At 43.4% G+C, this 22,329-nt stretch overlaps 2 protein-coding genes across 2 annotated transcripts; one reads left to right on the forward strand and one right to left on the reverse strand.

Moving 5' to 3' along the window:
- Nucleotides 1-474: 474 nt before the first annotated feature.
- On the reverse strand, nucleotides 475-8,496 carry CUNH11orf1 (chromosome unknown C11orf1 homolog). The gene is made up of 4 exons (XM_018564021.1): nucleotides 8,428-8,496; nucleotides 3,243-3,447; nucleotides 2,301-2,370; nucleotides 475-632 (listed from the first exon to the last, which is right to left on the reverse strand). The coding sequence occupies exons 2-4, from the start codon at nucleotides 3,444-3,446 to the stop codon at nucleotides 475-477; spliced, it is 432 nt and encodes a 143-aa protein (XP_018419523.1). The 5' UTR covers nucleotide 3,447; nucleotides 8,428-8,496.
- A 1,643-nt stretch (nucleotides 8,497-10,139) lies between these two features.
- Nucleotides 10,140-18,134, forward strand: FDXACB1 (ferredoxin-fold anticodon binding domain containing 1). The gene is made up of 5 exons (XM_018564023.1): nucleotides 10,140-10,316; nucleotides 11,499-11,655; nucleotides 12,271-12,474; nucleotides 14,744-14,902; nucleotides 16,976-18,134. The coding sequence occupies exons 1-5, from the start codon at nucleotides 10,151-10,153 to the stop codon at nucleotides 18,120-18,122; spliced, it is 1,833 nt and encodes a 610-aa protein (XP_018419525.1). The 5' UTR covers nucleotides 10,140-10,150; the 3' UTR covers nucleotides 18,123-18,134.
- Nucleotides 18,135-22,329: the final 4,195 nt, after the last annotated feature.

Raw genomic sequence — 22,329 nt, forward strand, 5'->3', positions numbered from 1 at the left:
CGTGTGTGTATCTTGGCTGAAAACCTTGATAAACAGATCTTATAGTCTCTTGCGTACAGGAAAATTTGTACATAGTGTATATTAAAGGAACAGTTTATTATAAGACATAATAAAACTGACATATCAAGTCTAAGGCACTTGGAATGGACTAACCTTATCCAGACTGTTATTTTTAACTTTTTTACACGGGTATCAGTATTGCTATTGACCTGTTTTGTTCTTTGACCTATGTCAGATATTTTTGGTGTTCACTTACATTCCACATTGCCTCTTTTAACAGTTTTTGTGCTCTAATTAAAGAGTTTGCGTACTGCTTAGTTGAAACCTGGATGGTTCCTATGGATAACTGCACTGTGCACCATCATGGTACAATGTACAGTCTAATGAAAAAGCACAACAATAATTAATAAACATGCTTTGTGTTTCAAATATTTAAAAACATTCTACAATAATTCTTAATACTCATATATGAATTTATTGATAAGGAAACACGGTTGTAGGGTTATTTTGTATAGCATGTTGATCAGAAGTGGTGATAGGGCTGCCATAGTCAATAGTGTAACAAGATTTTTGAAGAGTTCTGTATTTTGGTGTTTCCAGTTCAGGTTGATGTGCTGGAAACACATGGGGCACTCTCTTAAAAACTGAAAGAGAAAAACACATCTTCACAGTTTATTCATGTAGACACAGAACAAATTCTTAATAATATACGGTAATTAAGTCAGATTTGAATGTCCGCTGTAAAGAACCCCTTCAATGATTGAGTATAATGCCAAATCAGAGTTTCATTTTGCTACTGAGCTTCTCCCTGGTTCTTCCCAAGAAACATTTGCAGACAGGTGTCTGTCCCTGTTTTTGCACTTCCCACACTGTAGGGCCCCTGAAATTAATCAGCAAAGGCTATATACCTGTATAACCCCTCTGTGTCAAAGATGACCACCCAATCAGTGACAGACTATCCCAATATGGCCACTTAGAGTCCGGTGCAGAAGACAAGTCAATCCAGTGCAAGGTTCCCCTAGTGCCAGACGTAATCAGTGATCATATGTTTGCTGTTTACTTCTGACTGGTAATCAGGGATTGTGGGGAGTGATCCATCGATTGTCACCGTGCTAACCACTCTGCTGCACAACAGAGCAAATGTACTACTCATCAGGAGCAGTGCCAGCTGAACTAGACATCTACTGCCTACATGCACATGCCCTCCACACTCCTCTCCTGCAAATATGCCCTCTGTCATACCCTCCACACTCCTCTACTGAACATACTGCCCACTGTCATATCCTCAGAACTCATCTCCTGCACTTAAGGGCCACAGCACATGTGAAAACCCAGCAAGTGAAGCGCATAGATTTCCCTAATAATGTCCCCTTGAGATATAAGAAACTGTCCAATGGTTTCATTTTCCATCATCTATCAAAAAATTAAATATAAATTTTAGGTGGACTGACCCTTTAAAACAGTGGTTCTCAACCTGTGTAACCTCAGGACCCACATTTGTCCTTGGTCATTAGGTTGTGACCCAAGTTGCGCTGCAATGGAACGCGCGGTACTGCGCGTTCCAATGCGGGGAATAGAAATGTGGGTGGGAGGTGCATTTGGGGTGCCATTCAAATGAATGGCAATGCAATGCACTTCTCACACCAAAACGCATGGTAGGTGCGATTGCAAAGTACAGTGCGTTAATCGCACTGTACTAGTGTGAATGGGCCCTTTAAAACCCCACAACCACAGACACAATCTCACACACACACATACACACTCCAGTCCAGAACAAGACTATTCCCTGGCTTTGCAGATCTCCATACTTAAAGAGGGTCAGTGACTCTGAAATTATGCAAGCAAGATGGACAGCAGAACAGCCAAGCAATTAGCATTTTCAGGAGGTGGTCAGTGATGGCAGACCCTATGTTTGTCTTATGACAGATTTACTTTAGGGAAGATAAAATGGGAAGGCACTAACAAATTTAGTTTATGTCACCCTCATACACTATATTTTAAAAGTCAGGTTTCATCATTTAATAAATTACTGCACACATTCTACAAAGGCTAGGAAACAAATGATTATAATACAGGATTAATAGACCGCCAGCTGTTTGCGCAGTGCTTTACAAAATGGGGGAGATGGTACAGTTACAATACAATACAATTTCAGTACAATAGGTTTAGGAGGGCCCTCCTCGTGGGAGCTTACATGAATATTTGTTAATTACAATCTTACTTTGCAGCTAAATGTATTACAGAAAAGTTTAAATTGTGATGAATTGTTGAACACAACTGATTGTGTTCTGTCATCTCACCTTGTCTCACAGCTGATCCCCCGTTCCTGGTGTAGTCAGCAGAATAAGAGGTTTTATAATAGTGGGCATACTGTAACAGGAAAATCAATGTTTTATCAGCTCGTAATGTTATCTGTTCTTATAATGACCATCTTTCAAATATTGTAACACAGAGGAACTTTTCATTCTTATCGAGTAAGGCTCGGCATACACACTTACAGGACTAGTTATATAAACAAAATGTTGTGAGAATAGTCTTGGTCTGGGGTAGTCTTGGTCTGGAGTAGTCTTGGTCTGGTCTGGTTTGGTGTTAGTCTGTTCTGGTCTGGTTTGGTGTTAGTCTGTTCTGGTTTGGTGTTAGTCTGTTCTGGTCTGGTTTGGTGTTAGTCTGTTCTGGTCTGGTTTGGTGTTAGTTTGTTCTGGTCTGGTTTGGTGTTAGTCTGTTCTTGGTCTGTTCTGATCTTAGTCTGTTCTTGTTTTAGTCTGGTATCGGTCTGGTCTTAGTCCAGTTTGGTCTTGGTTTATTCTTGGTCTGGTCCAATATTATAATGCTCTTAAATATTATAAGGTAACTGGATCTGAGAATTATAGCAAATAAATATATCTCTGTAACAAGAGATACAATGCAAGAATTCTAGAGAACTAAAAGGGAAAGGGAATTAGCAAATAAATGTAACAATTTCTTCTAAGGGGAGCCCCATTCTAGTAATGGTTACATTTACTGGCTAATGATACCAAGGTACTGAACCTTGGTCTCAGTACAAATTTGATTTCAGTACTACCACATTAGTAGAAAACAAAGAACAGGGTGTCCTGTTGTTCTTTGTTTTCTGCAGTTGTTTTCTGGGTCTCCCTAACTGGAGCGGGGCTGCCTCCAGTGGTTGCGGTGTGTCAAAGCTTTCTCGGTTAATAATGAATTCTCTGGCGCTGGTGGGCTTCTATACTATAGGACTTCATAAGTACCTGAGAAGGTAATGGCTTCCTTTCTTCAAGTTTGCGAAGGTCATAATGCTCCTGGTTCCAGTTTCCAAGTAATGTCTTGTTGGAGTAGGAATCCTCCTTAGTTGTGCACCTCCAGCCATATTGCTTCAGCTTCGCACCAGGCTCAGAGTCCACCCATACCTCACCATGTCCATCAGCTTTTAGATCAGAATTATAATCAGCCATTCTGTTTTAATAAAATAATAAATATATAAGGTGATTACTTATGTGTACTCACTAAACTGGAAGTGTTGATTGTACCTAAACAATGGCGCTAAACAAATCAGATATTTTATATCACTTGCAGTCTCAATTCACAGACATATAGCCTGCTTCTCCATCTCCCCAGCAATAAGGATGCCCATCTATTTAGAAATGTGGTGCTCATTTTGTATGCTCCAGTTTGTAAAGAAAACAATGGCATGGAATTAAACAATCCACAGCACCTGCCACCAATGCTTTGCAATATTTCTTAAATCATCACAATTGAACTGAAAAGCATATTAGATTGATTTTCAATCAAATCCCCAGCAATGTGCAAAACTGATGGTAGACAATTGTTGTGGCGTATTCAGTTTCATGTAATCTGTTTTCAATGCCTAATAGCTTAAAGAAAATGTTGATCCCTTTACCAGTCCATGGGGAGGTGGCTGACATTTGGCAAAGCCGGTAAGGCTGGCTGCAAGTTCTGTAAAGAGATCACCCCAGTGGGCAGGCTAGCTCCATCCTGCCTCAGTGGATTGGCCAGCCCTTCCATAGCACACAAGGTCCATGCCCCCTACATGCTGTTCCCAGCCCTTCCATAGCACACAAGGTCCAAGCCCCCTCCAAGCTTTCCCCAGCCCTTCCATAGCACGCAAGGTCCATGTCCCCTCCATGCTGTCCCCGGCCCTTCCATAGCACACAAGGTCCATGCCCCTTCCACAGTTTTCCCAGCCCTTCCATAGCACACAGGGTTCATTTCCCCTCCATTGTGTCTGTAGTGTAGTACTATATGTCGGGAAGTATAAATATATATCTACCCAACTATATGTATTTATATTTATCTGCGTTGTGAAAATCCAGGCAACCTCAGTACTTTTCCAGAGAGTAGCGTTTAATTGGATCGAAGAAACGGATGAACAGGAACAGTCCAACAGAGTAATACAGAGTAAAATATCTAGACCTCAGGTGATAAAGGTTCCATGAGGACCCACTCTATCTACCCAGCATATATCTCCAATCTATATATGCACCTTTGTGCCTCTCTTCATGACTCTGCATATATTTTCATATATATATGAAAATATCTAGACCTCAGATGATAAAGGTTCCATGAGGACCCACTCTAACGACCCAGCATATATCTCCAATCTATATATGCACCTTTGTGCCTCTCTTCATGACTCTGAACTCCCCTCTCCTTTCTTCCCTTCTCCCATTTCAGTCTCTCCTTGATATACCCATTTTCCTCATTCACCAAAATGTGGAAGAAGCTGATTGGTTGACCAGAAAAAAAACTTTGATCTTGTTGTTACCAAACAGGTCCTTGAATTCCCATCTACACTGGAACAATTGCATCTTCATTGAAATGCTTTCAGCTATCACTTGCCTTATTGTCTGACACCAATTGCATTGTTTATATGTAATCACAAATACAAGGCCCTGCTGGTGCTACCAAACATCTTATCAATCCCATTAACATAGGCCTCAAGTGAATATCCTACATAATATAAAAACCCAAGTGAATATCCTACAGTGTCCCCAGCACATAGGGTTCATGTCCCCTCCATGATGTCCACAGTCCTCCCACAGCACACAGAACCATACAGTATATACAGGAAATATTAGAGACTCTTACATACAGGCCACACAGGGGTGAGCGGGCCTTCATAGCACACACACAGCAGGCTCAGCGTTCTCCTGTAGTTGGACTCAGAGCCATCACACGCCTCTCACTGTGACACCCGGACAGCCTGTAAAGGGTACAGTACTGAGCCAGCCACCCCCCCCATGGCTCATTTGCGGGCTTTAACAGAGGACAGTCCCTGGCGGAGGTCACGAGGGAGTAGGGTTGCCACCTTTTCTTCAAGCGAAACCCGAACACTTTAGAGACGCGCAGACAATTTTTGGGGAAAATGGCTTATTCATATCTAAATAGCGCCACCCATTCATATGCAAATATTACAGGTGAGACTATTTTCAGTGGGGGGCCAGTAGCCCCTATCTTAATTTTGGTTGCCCCTGTCTGTCTGACATCTTGTGTCCGGTTTTCTGCTGCCATGAAACCCGAACAGAGCATTCAAAACCCGAACTGTCCGGGTGAATCCTGGACAGGTGGCAACCCTACGAGGGAGGGGCTCTGAACACTAGAGGGAAAAGCTCACGTTATCAAAACTGTCCTCCCTCCTCTGCCATCTTTATGAAGACCACTCACATGTCTTGGGATAACCTAGCGGTATCAGGAAGCTGCTGGTCGAAGTTGCGCCCTAGGCGGCTGCCTAGTCTGCCTAGTAGCAGCGTTGGCCCTGCATGGCTTACAGGTTGTAAATGAATCAGGTACAATGGAGTTTATAAGCTCCGTTTATAAGCCTCCTCCTTATACTGGCTGAACACATGGCAATTTTCTAGCAATTTAATCAGCTGTTGACTGCAAAGTCACAGAGGCAATCTGCCCTGCAGGCGCACTGGGTAATGTTGGCCCACAAACACATTTATAAAAGTTCTGACTGGCATTATGCATTGTGTCACTTGCATGGCACTAGCACGGCGAGATGGCACTGACGAGGATAGGAAATGCATTAGTGCCATGCGCACCCCATTGGGACCATGCACACTGACCCTGATGAACGACATAAAATGAAGTGGAAATTCACTTTGCAAATAATTTCCAATCATGTGCAAGGAGGACTAAAAAAACCCCAGGATTTTTGCTTGCACATGATTGAGTGATTAAAGTCAGCAATGCTTAAAAGAGAACTATGGGGTCGGGGCTTTTCCCCATAGTTCTCCTAAGGGTAACAGGAGGACATAAACTAGCGTCCTCCCGTGACCCAAAGCTCAGTATACCGCGAGCTACAGCTCACAGTATACTGAGACGCCGCAGCCGGGACGGATCCCGACATTACTGTCTGGATCCACCCAGCTGCGTGAGTGACAACTGGCTCTGCCAATCTAGAGGCAGAGCCAGCTGTACCCGCCCCCTCCCCCATCCGCTCTGCCAGTCAGCGCTGGAGGATCGGACAGGGGAGGGGGGGAATCCCTGCAGAGTGACAGTCACGGCTCTCTGCAGGGACAGGATCGAGAAGTGAGCGAGCGACGGTATATCACTTCCCGATCTATTGAGCCGACCTGTGACAGTTTCATTGTCGCACGTCGGCTCGAACTATGAAGATGAGTGATTTTCACTCACCTCATCGTTTAACCTGCTTCACTAAGCTTCACTAAGCTACTGTATATAATAATTCACTTTGCAATGAAATTCACTTAGCTTAGTGAATGATGTGAAGTTGTGCTGACTTCCATCATCCAGTCACTGTTTCCTCTCATACACTAAGGTAAGTGAAAATGAACTTTGAATGTGAACGTACTCCATTAGTAAATGACCCTAATTTATCTCACTGGAACTGAGCTTTAATGTCGCTGGAAGGAGGAAACACGGCACACAGAGGGGGCCAGGCATTCTTCAGGCAGTGGTATAGAGCAACGATTGGTGGTACAGACAGCTGGACAAGTAAGTATTATATTTGCTTGTTTTTACAGACACCACATTGTTTATAATTTTGTTGGAAGTCACAGGGATACACTATGCGTCTGTTGTCTCTCACAGGAAGTGAAATCTCCCCAATAGGAACACAGACCGCAATAACATCCTCATGGTTCTAACCATTTTAGCATAGCACTATGGAAAACAAAATACATTTTTTTGGCTTGCATTGCAGTTTATAGAAACCGTATAACTAATTTGAAAGAACTGCAGGTATAGCAAGTATTTGAAATGCTTACTTTGTTTCTTTTCCATAAACTATTTTTCATTGACTTGCAATGTACCTTTTAGCTTGATAGAAAATGTGACTACTCTAGAATGGTTAATTCCCTAGTGCAGCCCCCTCCCTCTTTGCACACCATAGCCCTCTCTTCTTCTGGGAGTGTCTAATACATTTCTGTGCTGGTCCAGCTCCTCTGCCTCTCACCTCACCTTCCTACATATAGTTTACTTTAAATGTATGAGTCTGCTGGGACTGCTATAATCACATCCAAGATACTGGTGCCCAGCAGCAGTCTCGGGGCTTTTGGATGATTACATAAAGCTGGCCATACGAAAGTCCTGCTGACTCGGCCGAAATTTGAGTAGTGTATGACCCCATTGGCATTCTTCAATTTAAAAATTGGAGACAAATTGATTGTCAATGAAGCCGGAGGAGTGTAGGAAACTAGACAGCCGAACAGTGACAATTAGCTGCAGCCAGGGTTGTCCCTAGCCTTTTTGCCGCCAACTGTTTGCCAGAAGCTGAGCAGGACGATTTCCAGATCATTCCAGGCTCCAGAGCCGGGCAAGGAGATGTGACATTTACCCATTTCCCCACTTGCCACTTAGCAACCTGGGGCATCCTGGCCGGAAAGGGACGGCAAGCACACTGCAAACATTGTGCTGCTTTGCCCCCCCTACGTGACTCGACAACAGCCTCAGGCTGCCTCATTATAGTGATGGCCCTGATTGCAGCCACTGTTTGTGTATTCTGACAGTTGTGGGTATGGGCTGACAGATTACAATAGCTGGCAGGGGAGATTCATCCATCCATGCTAACGGGATGAAGGGAGACTTTACATGCAAATAACATGCACAGAACACATGAAATGCACATATAATCTTATAGGAAGAGTGTTGCTGAAATGGATGTTCTAGTGTCAGGGTCTCTTTACCTGGTCAGAACACCAGAGCACACTACAATGAATGCACTCAGAGAATGGGAGCGGTAATATAAGATGACAGACACATGCTTGAGATGGAAGTGTGAAGGTGATACAGATTTTGATAGTACAGGTGATCATCAGTAAAACTCCCACAGTATACGGCTCACCAGCCCCTCCGTTCATCAGTTACATTGAGGATGTGTACTCCATCACACTCAGTAATCATGTATCTGATGAATCTTATATACTCTGCATCGTGTAAATAAACACACACCTGACGCCTCCAGAGTTCTTCAATTCACCACCGAGAGGCAAAGCATCATTATCGTTGCTTAGTTACAGGCTCCAGTCTGACGTCAGTAATGTGCGCCGCCCGGAAAGTGTCATGTGGATGTCAGTGACTGTGAACGGGAGAAGGTAGTGGAGCCACTGGGGGGCACGTGAGGGGGCACCGGGAAAAGTTCGGATGTAGTGAGGGGGGGAAGGCACTTCCCTGGCTGCAGCCTGCAGGTGAGGGAAGGAGACTCTGATGACACTGCTTTACCCACCGAAGTCCAACACACAGCTGCTGTTATATGAAACATGCTTCCCCCTAATTAAATGTGTAACACTGGACAGTGTGTGTGTGTTTGGGGAGGAAGAGGGTATGACAGTCATGTCAGCCAGCTGGCCTTTGAACTTGCCCTTAGGGCATTATTCCTCCCACTTATACCAACGATGGGGCATTATTCCTCCCACTGACACCAGTTACTGGAGGAATAGTGCCCCATTACAATAATGATGGCCCACTATCCCTTCCACTGACACCAATAATGGGGCACCATTCCTCCCACTATTACCAGTAATGGGGCACTATTCCTCACACTGACACCAGTAACGGGGCACCATTCTTCCCACTAATACCGGTAATGGGCCACTATTCCGTCCACTGACACAAGTAATGGGGCACAATTCCTCTCACTGACGCCAGTAATGGGGCACTATTCCTCCCAGGGACACAAGTAATGGGGCACAATTCCTCTCACTGACGCCAGTAATGGGGCACTATTCCTCCCAGGGACACCAGTAATGGGGCACTATTCATCCCACTGTCACCATTAATGGGGCACTATTCCTCTCACTGACACTAGTGATGGGCTCGGGCGTGTTCGCAGCTCCACGTGCCGAGCCCGCCAGGAAGCTGATAGCACCGCATCGCCAATCACAGGTACGGAGTCATTATCCTGGTCCGCAGCTGCAGAGATCGGGAAATGTCTCTGTGCCTGTGATTGGCGCTGCGCGCTGTCAGCTTCCTGGCGGTCTCAGCACGTGGAGCTGCGAACACGCCCGAGCCCATCACTAACTAGCACCAGTAATGGGGCACTATTCCTCTCACTGACACCAGTTATGGGGCACTATTTACCCCACTGACACCTACGATAGGGCACTATTCCTCTCACTGACACCAGTAATGGGGCAATCTCCTCCCACTGACACAAACAATGGGGCACTATTCCCTGCGCTGATACCAGCGACTGGAAGCTATTCCTTCCACCTGGTGTAGAAAGACCATTTACAGTGCTCAAAAGTCCTAGCTGAAATGTACACGTACAAGTGAACAAACACGTCAGAGGAGACACTTGTTGCTTATTAGGCCTTTCAGTCTGAGGTTTCATTCAGGCAAAGCAAGCCTCAGGACAGGTAGCTACTGCTGTACTGTAGAGCTGCAGCTAACGATTATTTTCAAAATCGATTAGTTAGCCATCTCTACTCTTGAGAAACCCCATAGTGCTCTGGCAATCCTTTGGTGCAGTTACCAGCAAAACACACACTACATAGCCTGCTAACCTAATTTAACCTACTGTTGAGATCCCCATCCTAGATGTTTACTTACCTCAGCTGTGGCCTTCTCTGGTGTTTACGTCTCACCTTCAGTGGTATAATCCGGTGCCCAGTTGACCTTGTCCTTATAACATCTATGAAATGTTCTTTTTTTCCCTTAGGATACAAGCAGGAAGATGCCATATATCTTGTTAGTGGGTGAAGGGAACTTCACTTATTCTGCATCCCTCTCTAGCTTCAATCAAGGGAAAGATCTCATTGTTGCCACCTGTTATGAGACAGAAGATGCTATAGCCAAACAGCCTCTCTCATCTGCCAATGTGGAGCAACTCAGAAAAAATGGTAACCCAATAGATGCTTTAACTTTTACCAGTATTACCCCAGTCATTTTTGTTATTGCTGGGAGACCCTGCCATGACAGCTTTTAGCACTGGCTTTGGCTTGTCATGCAGAAAAAAACTCTCTGACCTCTAACCTACAGTATCCCTAGCCATAAAAATGATTTATTGAAGTCCCTACTAAACGTATGTTTATATGTCTTATGCTCATTCTTGTTGTGAAACGTTGTTATTACATGTGATTGCCAAGATTTTATATTTGGTGTCACTTATAAGTTCCTCTTTTGACAGCCCATGCAGAGCAGCTGAGAAATGTCTGTGGTCACTGTGTGTAGTTGTCCTTGTGAAATTGAACACCATCAGCATGTTCCCATTTCCAATACCCTTACATCATGTTGTAGGTGGTACAGATAGGCGGAGCATATTTTCATGAGTCCTTCCCCCAGAACAGTTCTTCTATTAGCACTCTGCATCCAGACAGATGACACAACCCGGGGTTGAAGGTCTTCCTTTCCCTATTCTGCCTCCTGGGTTCCTCTAGTAGTTTATCACTGTGATGGGTGGCTTGGTAATTTGTAAATTAATTCAGAACAAGTCTCAAATTGGATCGACTTACAATTAATGTGTTCATTGTTTACACTTATGTAGCTCTGGCAGTTTCTACAGTGCTTTACTGAGAACACATTCACATCATTTCTCTACCAAACTGACAGAAGCAAGTACACCTTAGGTACTGTTTTGTGTGGAAGTCAATTAACCCACCTCTGTAGGTTAAATGGAAAGCAGAACACTCAAAGTAAAGCCATGCAGATAAATGGGCAACACATAAACTCCACAAAGACAGTGTCTATCATGGTTTTTAAGCTCAGGACCCCAGCAAGAGTGGTAACCATGCACCGAATCTGCTTCAGCAAAATAACAGAAGATGCCTGACATGACCTTTGTTTGCCAGAAACAAAATCTCTTTTTTGTGCCCCTGTGATTCTAGTTTCAGTTCATTAGTAAGAGCTTGACTTCTGTGCAGCTCAGTGGTAATTAAAGTTGCTGTCACTGCACGGTGGGGGTGGCAGTTCTTGCTCTTGACACTAAAGTCAGGGACGTCAAGCCCTTAGAAAGAATATGAAAGCAGCTCTTCTCCCCCCTTGTTTTACAAGATATGACTTTTTCTTCCTTCTTACTACAACAGGAGCTCTGGTCTACTTTGAAGTGGATGCTACAAGGCTAAAGGATTATGCTTTTTTAACGAATCATCTTTATGACCGCATTATATTTAACTTTCCACATTGTGGAAGGAAGGCCGGAGTGAAGAAAAACAGGGATTTGCTCTGCAGGTTCTTTCTTAGGTTAGTAAGTGTCCTTGTAATGAAGTGTATATTTATACTTTTATAATCTCATGTATAGTATAATGGGTGAAGAGCACTCCCTGTTAGTACCTGTTATTTGAGAGATTACTGGTTTCAGTGGTAATTAGTTTAGGGCCCTAAGAGATATATAGTAATGGGCTATTTACACCAGTGTCTAAACTTAGGTTTCCTGATAGAAATGACCATTTAATTGCAGGGGTGTGGGGGGTCCGAAAAAAAAATCTTGCAATGGGGCCCTTTGTTCCCTAGGTCTGCCACTGTGCTCATTGTGCAGAAGCTTCCTTTTCCTCTAAAACTGAAGCACTGGCGCTATCCGCCACCTCCCATGTTCCTCAATGTCAACCTCTGAGCCTCTGTAACCAATGGTGGAGGTTTGCACTGAATGAGGGCATGCCAGAGCTCCAACTTTTCAAACTGAATAGGTGTCTGCATTATAAGATCCATATGGTCAGGGGCTCTCAAAGCACTGTGTAAAATTAAAAACGTCTCATGCAGACACATCTTGGTTAATTGTTTTATTAGCTATAGTAATAATTTTTCTTTAAGTACAAACAAAAATACATTAACATCACATTATTGTTATTCGTTTTATAGCTGCGCGGATGTCCTTGCTGAGAAAGGAGAAGTTCACGTGGCTTTGTGCCAAGGACAAGGTGGCACCCCTGCTGATGAGCCGAGGAGGGAGTGGCATAATAGCTGGCAAATAGTGGCTATGGCAGCAAAGGCAGGCTTTATCCTGAGTGCTGTGACTCCCTTTACTTACGACCAGTACTTTGGTTACCAGAGCACAGGATACAGGTAATCAAAGTACATCGTGAGCCTGGATTTAACTTTTCAGCATTCAGTATGTGTTATGATTGTCTTAAAGGAGAACTATGGGGTTCTACTTTTTCTTTATTATTGCATTCCTTAGGCTAAAGGAGTAAATAGTGTAATTTACTCCTATAAGCCAAAATGCACCCTAAGCCTGTAAACCCTTCTTTAACATGCTGCGCGGGGCTAAGCGTCGCAATGAGGAGAGATCCCGACAATACTGTCGGGATCCTCCCCAATCCCCAATGATCTTCCTCACTGTGACTGACAGTGATCGCTGAGAGCTGCGTCCACAAATATATGTAAATGCGCAGCAGCTCTCCCCATGCAGCTCTCTCCTTACCTTCACATCCTGTCGTCTGTGCCCGCCTTCCAGACACGCTGCGGTGTAGCCTTGGATCCCCCTCCCTCCTTCTCTCCTTCATCTGCCCTGCCTACTCCATGTGCTGTCTGCAGGGATCCCCAGTGATAAAGTTCACCATATATGGACTTGCTCATATGTGGTAAATGATGATGAAGAAGAGAGAGAGAGGGCTCCTTCCCCTCTCTCTTCTAGGATGTCAGCGTGACCCAGGGCAGGGAGAGAGAGGGGGGAAGGAGCCCTCTCTCTTCATCATTTACCACATATGAGCAAGTCCATATGTGGTGAATTTTTTTACTGGGGATCCCTGCTGATCGGATGCTTGCCAGTCTGCAGAGATCTCCAGTGACATCATTCACCATATATGGACTTGCTCATATGTGGTAAATGCTGAAGAGAGAGCCCTCTTCCCCCTCTCTATTCAGCGATCCCCAGTGATTCTAGGATGTCAGCGTGACACAGGGCAGGGAGAGCCCTCTCTCCATCATTTACCACATATGGGCAAGTCCATATATGGTGAATGATGTCACTGGTGATCCCTGCAGACTGGCAAGTATCCGATCAGCAGGGATCCCCAGTGACATGATAATTCACCATATATGGACTTGCTCATATGTGGTAAATGAAGAAGAGAGAGAGAGAGAGAGAGGGCTCTTTCCCCTCTCTCCCCCTGCCCTGTGTCATGCTGACATCCAGATTGCTGATGAGAGATGGGAAAGAGCACTGAAAGTGCAGGGAGGCTGAGTTAGCAGTTCACTTCTAACCATCTATTGCTGCTGCCTTTTCATTTGAGACTCCGCCTCCCGCTCCCAAATGCCAGCATGCACGCTCTGACAAAACACAGCTATGCACGATGAGAGAAAGCGCGGCCACAGCAGAAGGAGAATTTGAATTAAAAAAAGCTGAGGGTGGGCTGGATCAACTGTTAACGTCCCCTAAGAGGAAAGGAGCTTGGAGCAGGGCTGGAGGTGGCCGTTTCCTGTGGGTTTTGATGACTTTATCTGTGATGTGCTGTGACTTCAGAAAAAAGGAAGAATGCTAATATAATAAAGGTAAGGAGTATTTTTATTTGCCCTCAGGTCATAATTTTCCTTTAAAGCAGTGGTGATCAATGGTAAGTGAGTGGACCTTACTTACCATTTTTTTTTTATTTAAAGCAAGAAAAACAAAAGGACTTATAAGATTTTAATTGTTATTTTATGAACAGGCAGTTAATTGAGGACCTTCACAGGCAATACGAACCATCTGCTTCGTACTACCTCTAGGAGACCATTAGCAACATTTCCCTATTACATTTCCTGCATTGTCCTCTGCTGCGCCATTGTGAGGCCAAGTGAAGGGTGTCTTGCTCCTTCATTTGCATTGTGTGTAATATAACACAAATTAAGAATCCAAAGATAGTAGAAAAAAACCTGATGTAATGGCTGCAGAGCTGGAGGCTCTGTGTTGAGATCCTGCTGTCAGATATTAGAAGCTAGTTTCTGATCTTGTTGTCAGATATAATAACCTGGTTTGCGATTCAGTCTACCTGAACTTGCCATCTGCATAACAAGAGTGGTCTTAATCATTACTCTGTTTAGTTTGAACCCTCAAGATGGCCATATCTTCTGCACTTAGGCCAAGCTGCAAGCTTTTTCATTATTGTTGTAGCTTGTGAAACTCTTGTCCTCATATTACCTATTTCTACACTTCACTTCCTGCAACAAGTTTTTTTTTTTTTTAAATATAAATCTCTGTTGTTTTCTATAAGTCTGTTTTTGCTAGAGACTCTGGGCAGATAGGCCTCCAGAATGCATTTTCACTTTTGTTGTTACTTTGTTTGCTTATGTTATTTCTGTTCTTTCCTCTCAAGCATCTCATGTAGTAACAGTGATTTGTTTTTTTGCTTCACAGAAGCCAAGAAAAATCATTCCATGTAGCTGGCTCATTGAATCACATTTTCACCAGAAGCTTACCACTGGATAATCTGACAGCATTACGTCTAATAGAGAGACTAACAGATTCATCAGCTTCTGTCCAGGATCAAGGATACTGTGACAATCAAACATTAAGGTGATTATTTTAATACACACTCCAATCCACTCATAGATCAGATGCCTTGCGCATCGAAACGACAGCCTCATGGCACAAAATTTGACTCCAATAATTTCAGAGTCAACTGCACCAAGGACTTATAAATCCAATGAATCAGTCCATACAGCTCTCTATTAAAGTGCAAACAAGAAGCAGCACACTTTCTATTTTTAAGTGTCCACTCCATGCTTGTAAAAAAAAAGCCTGTTTGATTACTTGAAACGTCGCTTTTTGATACAGGGAATTTTATGCTTTTAACATGCTGCTGCTTGCTTGTCTCCACTGTAATCATGTATGGACTGAATCATTAAAGTGACACTAAACTCAGGAGTTAAAGGAGAACTATGAGGTGAGTGCTTTTCACTCACCTCATAGTTCTAGCCGCCCTGTGACAATGAGACTGTCACAGGTCGGCTCAGTAGATCGGGAAGTGAGCGAACACATACCAGCGTTCACTCACTTCTCGATCCTGTCACGGCTCCGATCCTCCAGCGCGGACTGGCAGGACGGACGGGGGAGGGGGCGGGTACAGCTGGCTCTGCCTCTAGATAGACAGAGCCAGCTGTCACTCACGCAGCTGGGCGGATCCAGACATAATTGTCGGGATCCGCTTCAGCTGTGGCGTCTCGCGGTATACTGAGCTTAGGGTGACGGGAGGACACTAGTTTGTGTCCTCCCGTTACACTAAGGAGAACTATGGGGAAAAGCCCTAACCCCATAGTTCTCCTTTAAATCTTAAAAATGCATTCAAGTACCTTAACTAGTAACAAGAATGTATCTTATTTGTGTATCACTCGGGTGTAGATCCTGAAATCATCTCTGAATTCATTCTGAAACTGTTCTTCCTTCTCGAGGGTGGCTACCATTGTTCCTCATGTGAAATAGATAATCTGCGCTTCTGGAGAAGAGACTAAAGTAAAAATATGTATTATTAATTAAGACCTAATGCAGCTCTAAAAGAGGATGGGAGAATCCTTTCAGCGGTCAAGAAATATATATCAAAGCGCTAAAGGTATAAGTGGTATGAAACTTGGTGCAACCAGGTAATGAAGTGAAATTAGGGTTTAAGCGATCTGGCCTAAAACCCCATGCTGAACAGTTCGAAAGAAATTTTACATGGGATCATAAAACAAAGGAAAAAAATATATTAATAATTCAATTATACTGTGAAAAACAAGATAATGATTAGAACAGTAAAGGAATTTAACCAATGTGTAAAAACCATCCAATATATAGCGATATATGAACGATCCACACAAAAAAATTATAAAAACATCGGGGTACAGTGTTCAGTGAGAAAAAAACGTAAAAAAACGTGTGCAGAGGAAAAATAATTGTTGATGGTATATATTTCTTAGCGGTGGTCCAACAGCCCCTCTTGGGTGGGTACCCACCAAATGGAGTTTAGTCAAAGGCTTTTGGTTAGTGGCACTTGGGCTTGCAATCACGCTTTCAAACTTGGACCCAGTCGTTTCCACTCTAAGACCCAGTGAGGTGAGTGTTTGGTTTTCTCCCTTGTAACGCTAGCTGTGTCCCAGAAGCGAAGCTGGATCCTCTCAGATGTAGTGTTAGCGAAACTCTGTGAGTGGGTTGCTGCCACCCAGTGGCTTCTGGAGGGAATTGCAGGTCTCCTCTGTAGAGCTGATGCAGGGGAGGAGATCTGCCTGCAGAGTAGGCTGACTGAGGGAAGGGCTGAGGAGAGACTCAGACTGCCTGGAAGGAGGGGCTCTGTCTGGCCCAAAAGGTAGAATGTTGGAGGGGCTCTGTCCGGCCCAATAGTACCTGTCAAGGGCTTGTCCTATACCTCCTGGCAATCAAAGGGTTTAAATGAATTCATAGCAATGAGCTTGTTTTAAAGCGTAACAGCCAGCTCTGCTTTTAAATGTGGAAGTGATTTGGGCAGCTGTAATGCTGCTCAGTTACTCCTACAGGGCACAGAAGGTCCCTTTTTGTGTCACATGTCCTTTTACTATCAAAAAAGTAACTTTTAAACCAAAAATGTGCATTTTAACGTGTGTGTTTTTTTATGTAAAGATATTTCTTCTCTCTTAGGGACTTAATTAGAAGAGGGAGATTCCATCCTGTCAGTCTGCTGTATGAAGGTCTTATTGAACATTTTCAAATGAACTTCACTTTGAACAAGTTGGATGATACATTTCCTCTTATTTGTGACGTGTCCAGTTTCTCAAGTGTTTTTAAGTGTCCTTTGCCATGTAAAAATGTTTTCTATGTCACAGATAAAGACTTCATTAGATGTAGAACTTCTGATGGTACACAGGAGACCCATATGAGTTGTTCTCAGCATATCATTGCTGACGATCTCCATTCAGCTAACAATTGTACACATAACACCAGCAGTTATTTAAGACCTTCCTTGACCTCTTTTATGAATGACATAACTCAAAAATCGAGCCTTACACCAGGTACTCTGTGTGTGCTCAGTGGACCAGTTTTCAGAAAATGTTTAATCTCTCCATGCATGATGCCGATCTACCAAGAACTTGTCATATTTCTGTGTTCTCCAAGTGACAAGAAGACAAGTCATCTCCAGCTAGTAATGGAAACCATTGGGAATGCCGTGTCCTCTATTGCAAAACCAATTTTAGAAAATGAAGAACTAGATTGCACTAAACAACCTTTAAATGTCACCGGCTTACATTTTCATCAAAAGACTAGTGTGCATTATTTTATTAACATGTCTCCAGATCATTCGGATAAGATGATTGGTACAATCAGGATCATTAACCCTGGAGAACTGAGCAATGATCATAGTTTTATTCTAACAACTCTTAATCTGGATTTAATGGTCATGTGTCTTTTGGGCATTGAAGACTGGAGACTGCTTTGGACAGATGATGAGCGATTTCTACAACAGTTCAAGCAACGGAAGTTAAAACTGTTTAAGAAATTTTCACTTTACCCTCCCTGTTATACCCACGATATTAGTTTCTGGGTTGAAAATGGCTCTGTCTTTAATGACATTGAGTATCACAACATAATCCAGAGAGTGTCTAGGGGGAACATCATCAATGTTGAGCTGCTGGAACAGTATGAGGATGTGAAAATGGGAAAAACCAGTCGGTGTTACAGGATGATTTATCAGTCTTGTGATCGAGCTCTAAGCCACGAATCAGCATTAAAAATGCAACTGCAGTTAAGGGAAGAGCTGAGAAGATGTTTACATATTACTCTGAGATAGACACACATTAATGTGAATGGAAATATGGTTGAGAATGGTCTGGTACAAGGAGTGTTTTCAAACCTTTAGTTATTTGTGTCCCTCCAACACGAATGTTTATTGCCCAGTACCCCTGCATTGTTCAAGTAAAGCTGTTTGAGAGAATATGGAGGCTGATATTGCTGACTACTTCTTTTGAAAATGATAGTTGCCTGGCTCTTATGCTGACCAGGAACAAGTACACAATTCAGGAATTCTAACATTTCTAATCTTCATGTTTGCCCTGTGTCAGCAATTCAATAAAACAGAGGCAGCAAGGCATGAATAGTCTACTAGTACTGAAGTCAGCAGCGGCAGCCTCCCTTATTGCTATCAGTACAGCTTTCTTTTGGCATCACAAGTACCACTGCTACAACACAGCATTAGATGTCCCTGTACAAACCTGTCCCAGAGCTCTCCACAAACATCCATTCCTTCCCGTATGTACTTATAGAAAAACTCATGGAATTAACAAAACTAACCCTTGCAGTGGGGCTACTCTTGCATTGTAAGGGTTAACTGCTTGTTTTCTCTAGACGATGGAATATAGAAGATATACTCACCTGATCCCCCCTTCTGCTAGGGCTATGGTATATCCCTCGGTGTGCTGCAGTCTAATGCAGGTAAATGGACCTACATTAGACGTGTTGACATCATCGGTACTTAGACCGCTGGAGCCTAGGTAAGAAGTAGCTGCAGGAACCTGTCTAGGAGTCAGGCGGGATCGGTGATCAGGTGCGTATATCTCCTACCCCAAAACGAGCAGTTAACCCTTACAGAGTGGGGTTAGTCTCACTGCAAGGGTTAACTTTAAGTCCTTGAGTTCTTTAAACTAGCATGCTGTTGTTTTCAAAATGCCCTTATAACACTGTATTACACCAAAGATGCATATTATATCTTTCATTTTGCCTATATTTATTAAGGCATGGTATTTTTGGCATTATATTTTGAAGTGTGCCATACATGACATTAAGTTATTTTATTGGGTAAACGAAAATGTCACTACTGCTACAGACATATTAGTGTGTGAACCAGCCAGAGCCATTTGATTTCTCCAGTTTAGAATGTTACATTTCTTCCCTACTCTGTATGGGGAAGAGTACAGCTATAACTGATATTTGGTTTCAAAGTACCTTAAAAAAATGTTTCAGAGTTAACCAGCAACAAATAATTAAACAGTTTCCCACGTTAAGTATTGTATTTCATGCTCACGTTACAACAAGAATTCAGTAATGAGCGCTTCAAGGCTGGTGGAAGCTACATAAGATAATTAGCTGGGTCTAGGTGAATGCTACACATTTCCATTCAGAGAGCTGGCTTTGCTGTATTCACTAGATAGGTAACATAATGCTAACATCAGGGGGCTATTGATAAGAACAAATGATGAGAAAAGAAAAATGGAAGGAAATCATTCCTAGTGAGCATTCCGAATTTCTCATTTGTTCTCCAGGAACGTTGAAAAATGATTTGATCCATCACTATGGATGGCAGCATTGCTTTTGTTGTTGGCTTTGGATTTCCAAAGTTTTTTTTAAAAAGCTCTTAAGATCACTAATCATAATTTCCAAGAAAATTCATACAACTAGGCAGTCTCACTCCTGTTCAGGGACCCTTCCACTGCTGTGACAGGCTATACCCCAGTCACTATCTGCATCTTTGCACAGTGACAGACTGTTCATGTATCAAACTATATAAAGACATTGTAGGACAATTCAAAAAAAGCATTTGCAACACTGTTCTGGCAGTATTGAGGCATTAGAAAGATTTGTGCTTAAATCATGAAAGTTGTGACAGTTCCGAAATTCCAAAAGAATTACTGCTAGGTCGTAGATAAAGAAACTGGTGTTAATTAAGGCCAACTCTATGTTGGTGTACAGGGACAGACCAGAGTGGGGTTGTTTACTCGGAACAGTGTACTGTGCCTAAAAGTTCAGCTTGCATTCTCCAAACCCTCCTCCCCTTTCACTGGTTGCTAGAACGCTGTCTGCTGCAAAGCTTTATTTGTTGCTAGGATGCAGGGGATGCACATTGACAGTGGGCGGAGACTGATGTGGATACTGAGAGACTAGTTCCCCATCAGGTCCTTCGTCCTTGTGATTAAGGGCAGATTCCATAGCCGTTATGGGCAAAGTGAAAGTGTCTCTTTAATGTGAAACTATAATTGCTTTGGGCCAATATACATTTTTCCAGGTTTAAGCATTTTTAATCTATTTTATATATACACTGAGTGGCCAGATTATTATGACCACCTGACGTTTGTAGGCAAATTAGCTATAATTTGGCGATGAAGTTGCTAGAGGGCCAGACCATTATAAATAGGGAAGCAGGTTGTTTACCACGACAGTAGAAGTGATTTGTTTCTGAAGATATGGGGAAACAACGCGATTTAACAGCCTTTGTAAGTGGGATGATTGTTGGCGCTCGGAGCCATGGAGCGAGTATCAGCAAAACAGCAGAATTATTTAAATGTTCAACAGCAGCTGTTGTTAAGGTGTTTAAAGACTGGACTGCCAGCCGAAAATCTGGGTCTGAATGTGCGAATTGTGGCCGTCAGCGACTAGTCAATGTTAGGGCAGAACGGAGAGTGGCAAGACTGGTGCAAGACAACAGAAGGGTAACAGTGCAGTGCCAGATTCCTCGCATCACCTTTCAACATCTCGTGGAGTCAGGAGGCGGCCCAACAAAGTCATCTCGTGGAGTCATCTGGTGGCCCAACGAAGTACTGATGGGGTGGTCCTAATAATCTGGCCACTCAGTGTATATGCTGTTATCTATGGTCAAAAACTAAAAATAAATATGCATTTTTATAATGAATTTCCATAAATTTTATTCCACTATTGATAACCATATCGGTCTAGGAGTTTGTAAACTTACTTATTGAAGATGCCCATGGGATGTACTTCCTCAATGCAGTGACAACATTTCACTCAGTCCTGTAAATTTACACTTCCTTGTGTCACCACTCGAACTAAGCCTGCCTTCTGAACTACAACTCAACGTCTCAACTTCCCGCAATGCAACATCATCATTGCTTGCTGGAAAAAATGAATGATGGGTTATGTAGTCTTCAAGAGAAGTCGAGATGACATCACATCAAGCAGCAGAGAAAGAGATGCACACTGGGACTCCACCAAGTTGTTGAAAGTGATAAACAGAAGGAAGGCAGCATTCACTACATAAAAGGGATTTTTTAAAGTAAGCTTTGATTACATTATCAAAAATAACTAGTATGTATTCCTATTAAAATGCTGATGTTATAACAAGATAGGATATGCTGGGACTTTACAACTCCTTTAACTATATGTATACAATCTTTGTTATACACAATCATATATTACATGACAATAGATCCCCAGAGCTCTGTGGGTTATCTAAAGGGAACACAGCAGCAGCCTGCCTTGTCATCGGCTTTGACTGATTGAAACTTCAGAAGAAGGTTTCATGTAGATGGCCGGAAATGGCAGAGGGTCTATGGTTGGGGCAGTATGTAAGTCCCTGTGCACATGTAAACAATAGAATTTATGTAAATACCGTTACAGCTGCGACATCAGTCAGCCTGTCATTCATCTTTACAGTCTCGCTGCATGCAGGTATGTGGCATACCTGTGGCTCCGGGGAAGAGAAATACTCCTGATCTGTGTGCTGTATGGCCATTTCAGGCCCTATGCAAGAAGCCTAAGCCATCTGACTAAGGGCTGGTTCACACTGTAAAGAGTGCGTTCCATATGGTCCGGTCTCTGGAACGCAACCTGGCCGGCTCCCTGCTTTCAGGGGCGGGAGGGGGCGTGGAAGTCAATGGCACCTCAGCCACGCCCCCCGCCAGCACCAGAATGTGTGGCACATTAGTGCCTGCATTCCGGTCCAGTGCGATCTACAAAAAATACTGCAAGCACTATTCACTATTGCTGCAAGCACTATTTTTGCAGATTGGACTGGCCTGGAACGCAGGCACTTAATGTGCCACGCGTCCGGGTGACGGTGATTGCACTGTGGGCGGGGAGTGTGGCTCCGGTGCCATTGACTTCAATGCACCGCCATGCCCCCTCCCACCCGTGAACGCAGGGAGCCGTCCGGGTTGCGTTCCAGTGCATTCCAGGGGCCGAACGCTCTGGAACGCACTCTTTATGGTGTGAACCGGCCCTAAAGGCGAGTCGCTGGATTTATGGTATAAATTGCAGATGGGATTTCT

Source organism: Nanorana parkeri, unplaced genomic scaffold (genome assembly GCF_000935625.1).
Source record: "Nanorana parkeri isolate BGI_ZX_2015 unplaced genomic scaffold, ASM93562v1 scaffold716, whole genome shotgun sequence".
Classification (NCBI taxonomy): Eukaryota; Metazoa; Chordata; class Amphibia; order Anura; family Dicroglossidae; genus Nanorana; species Nanorana parkeri.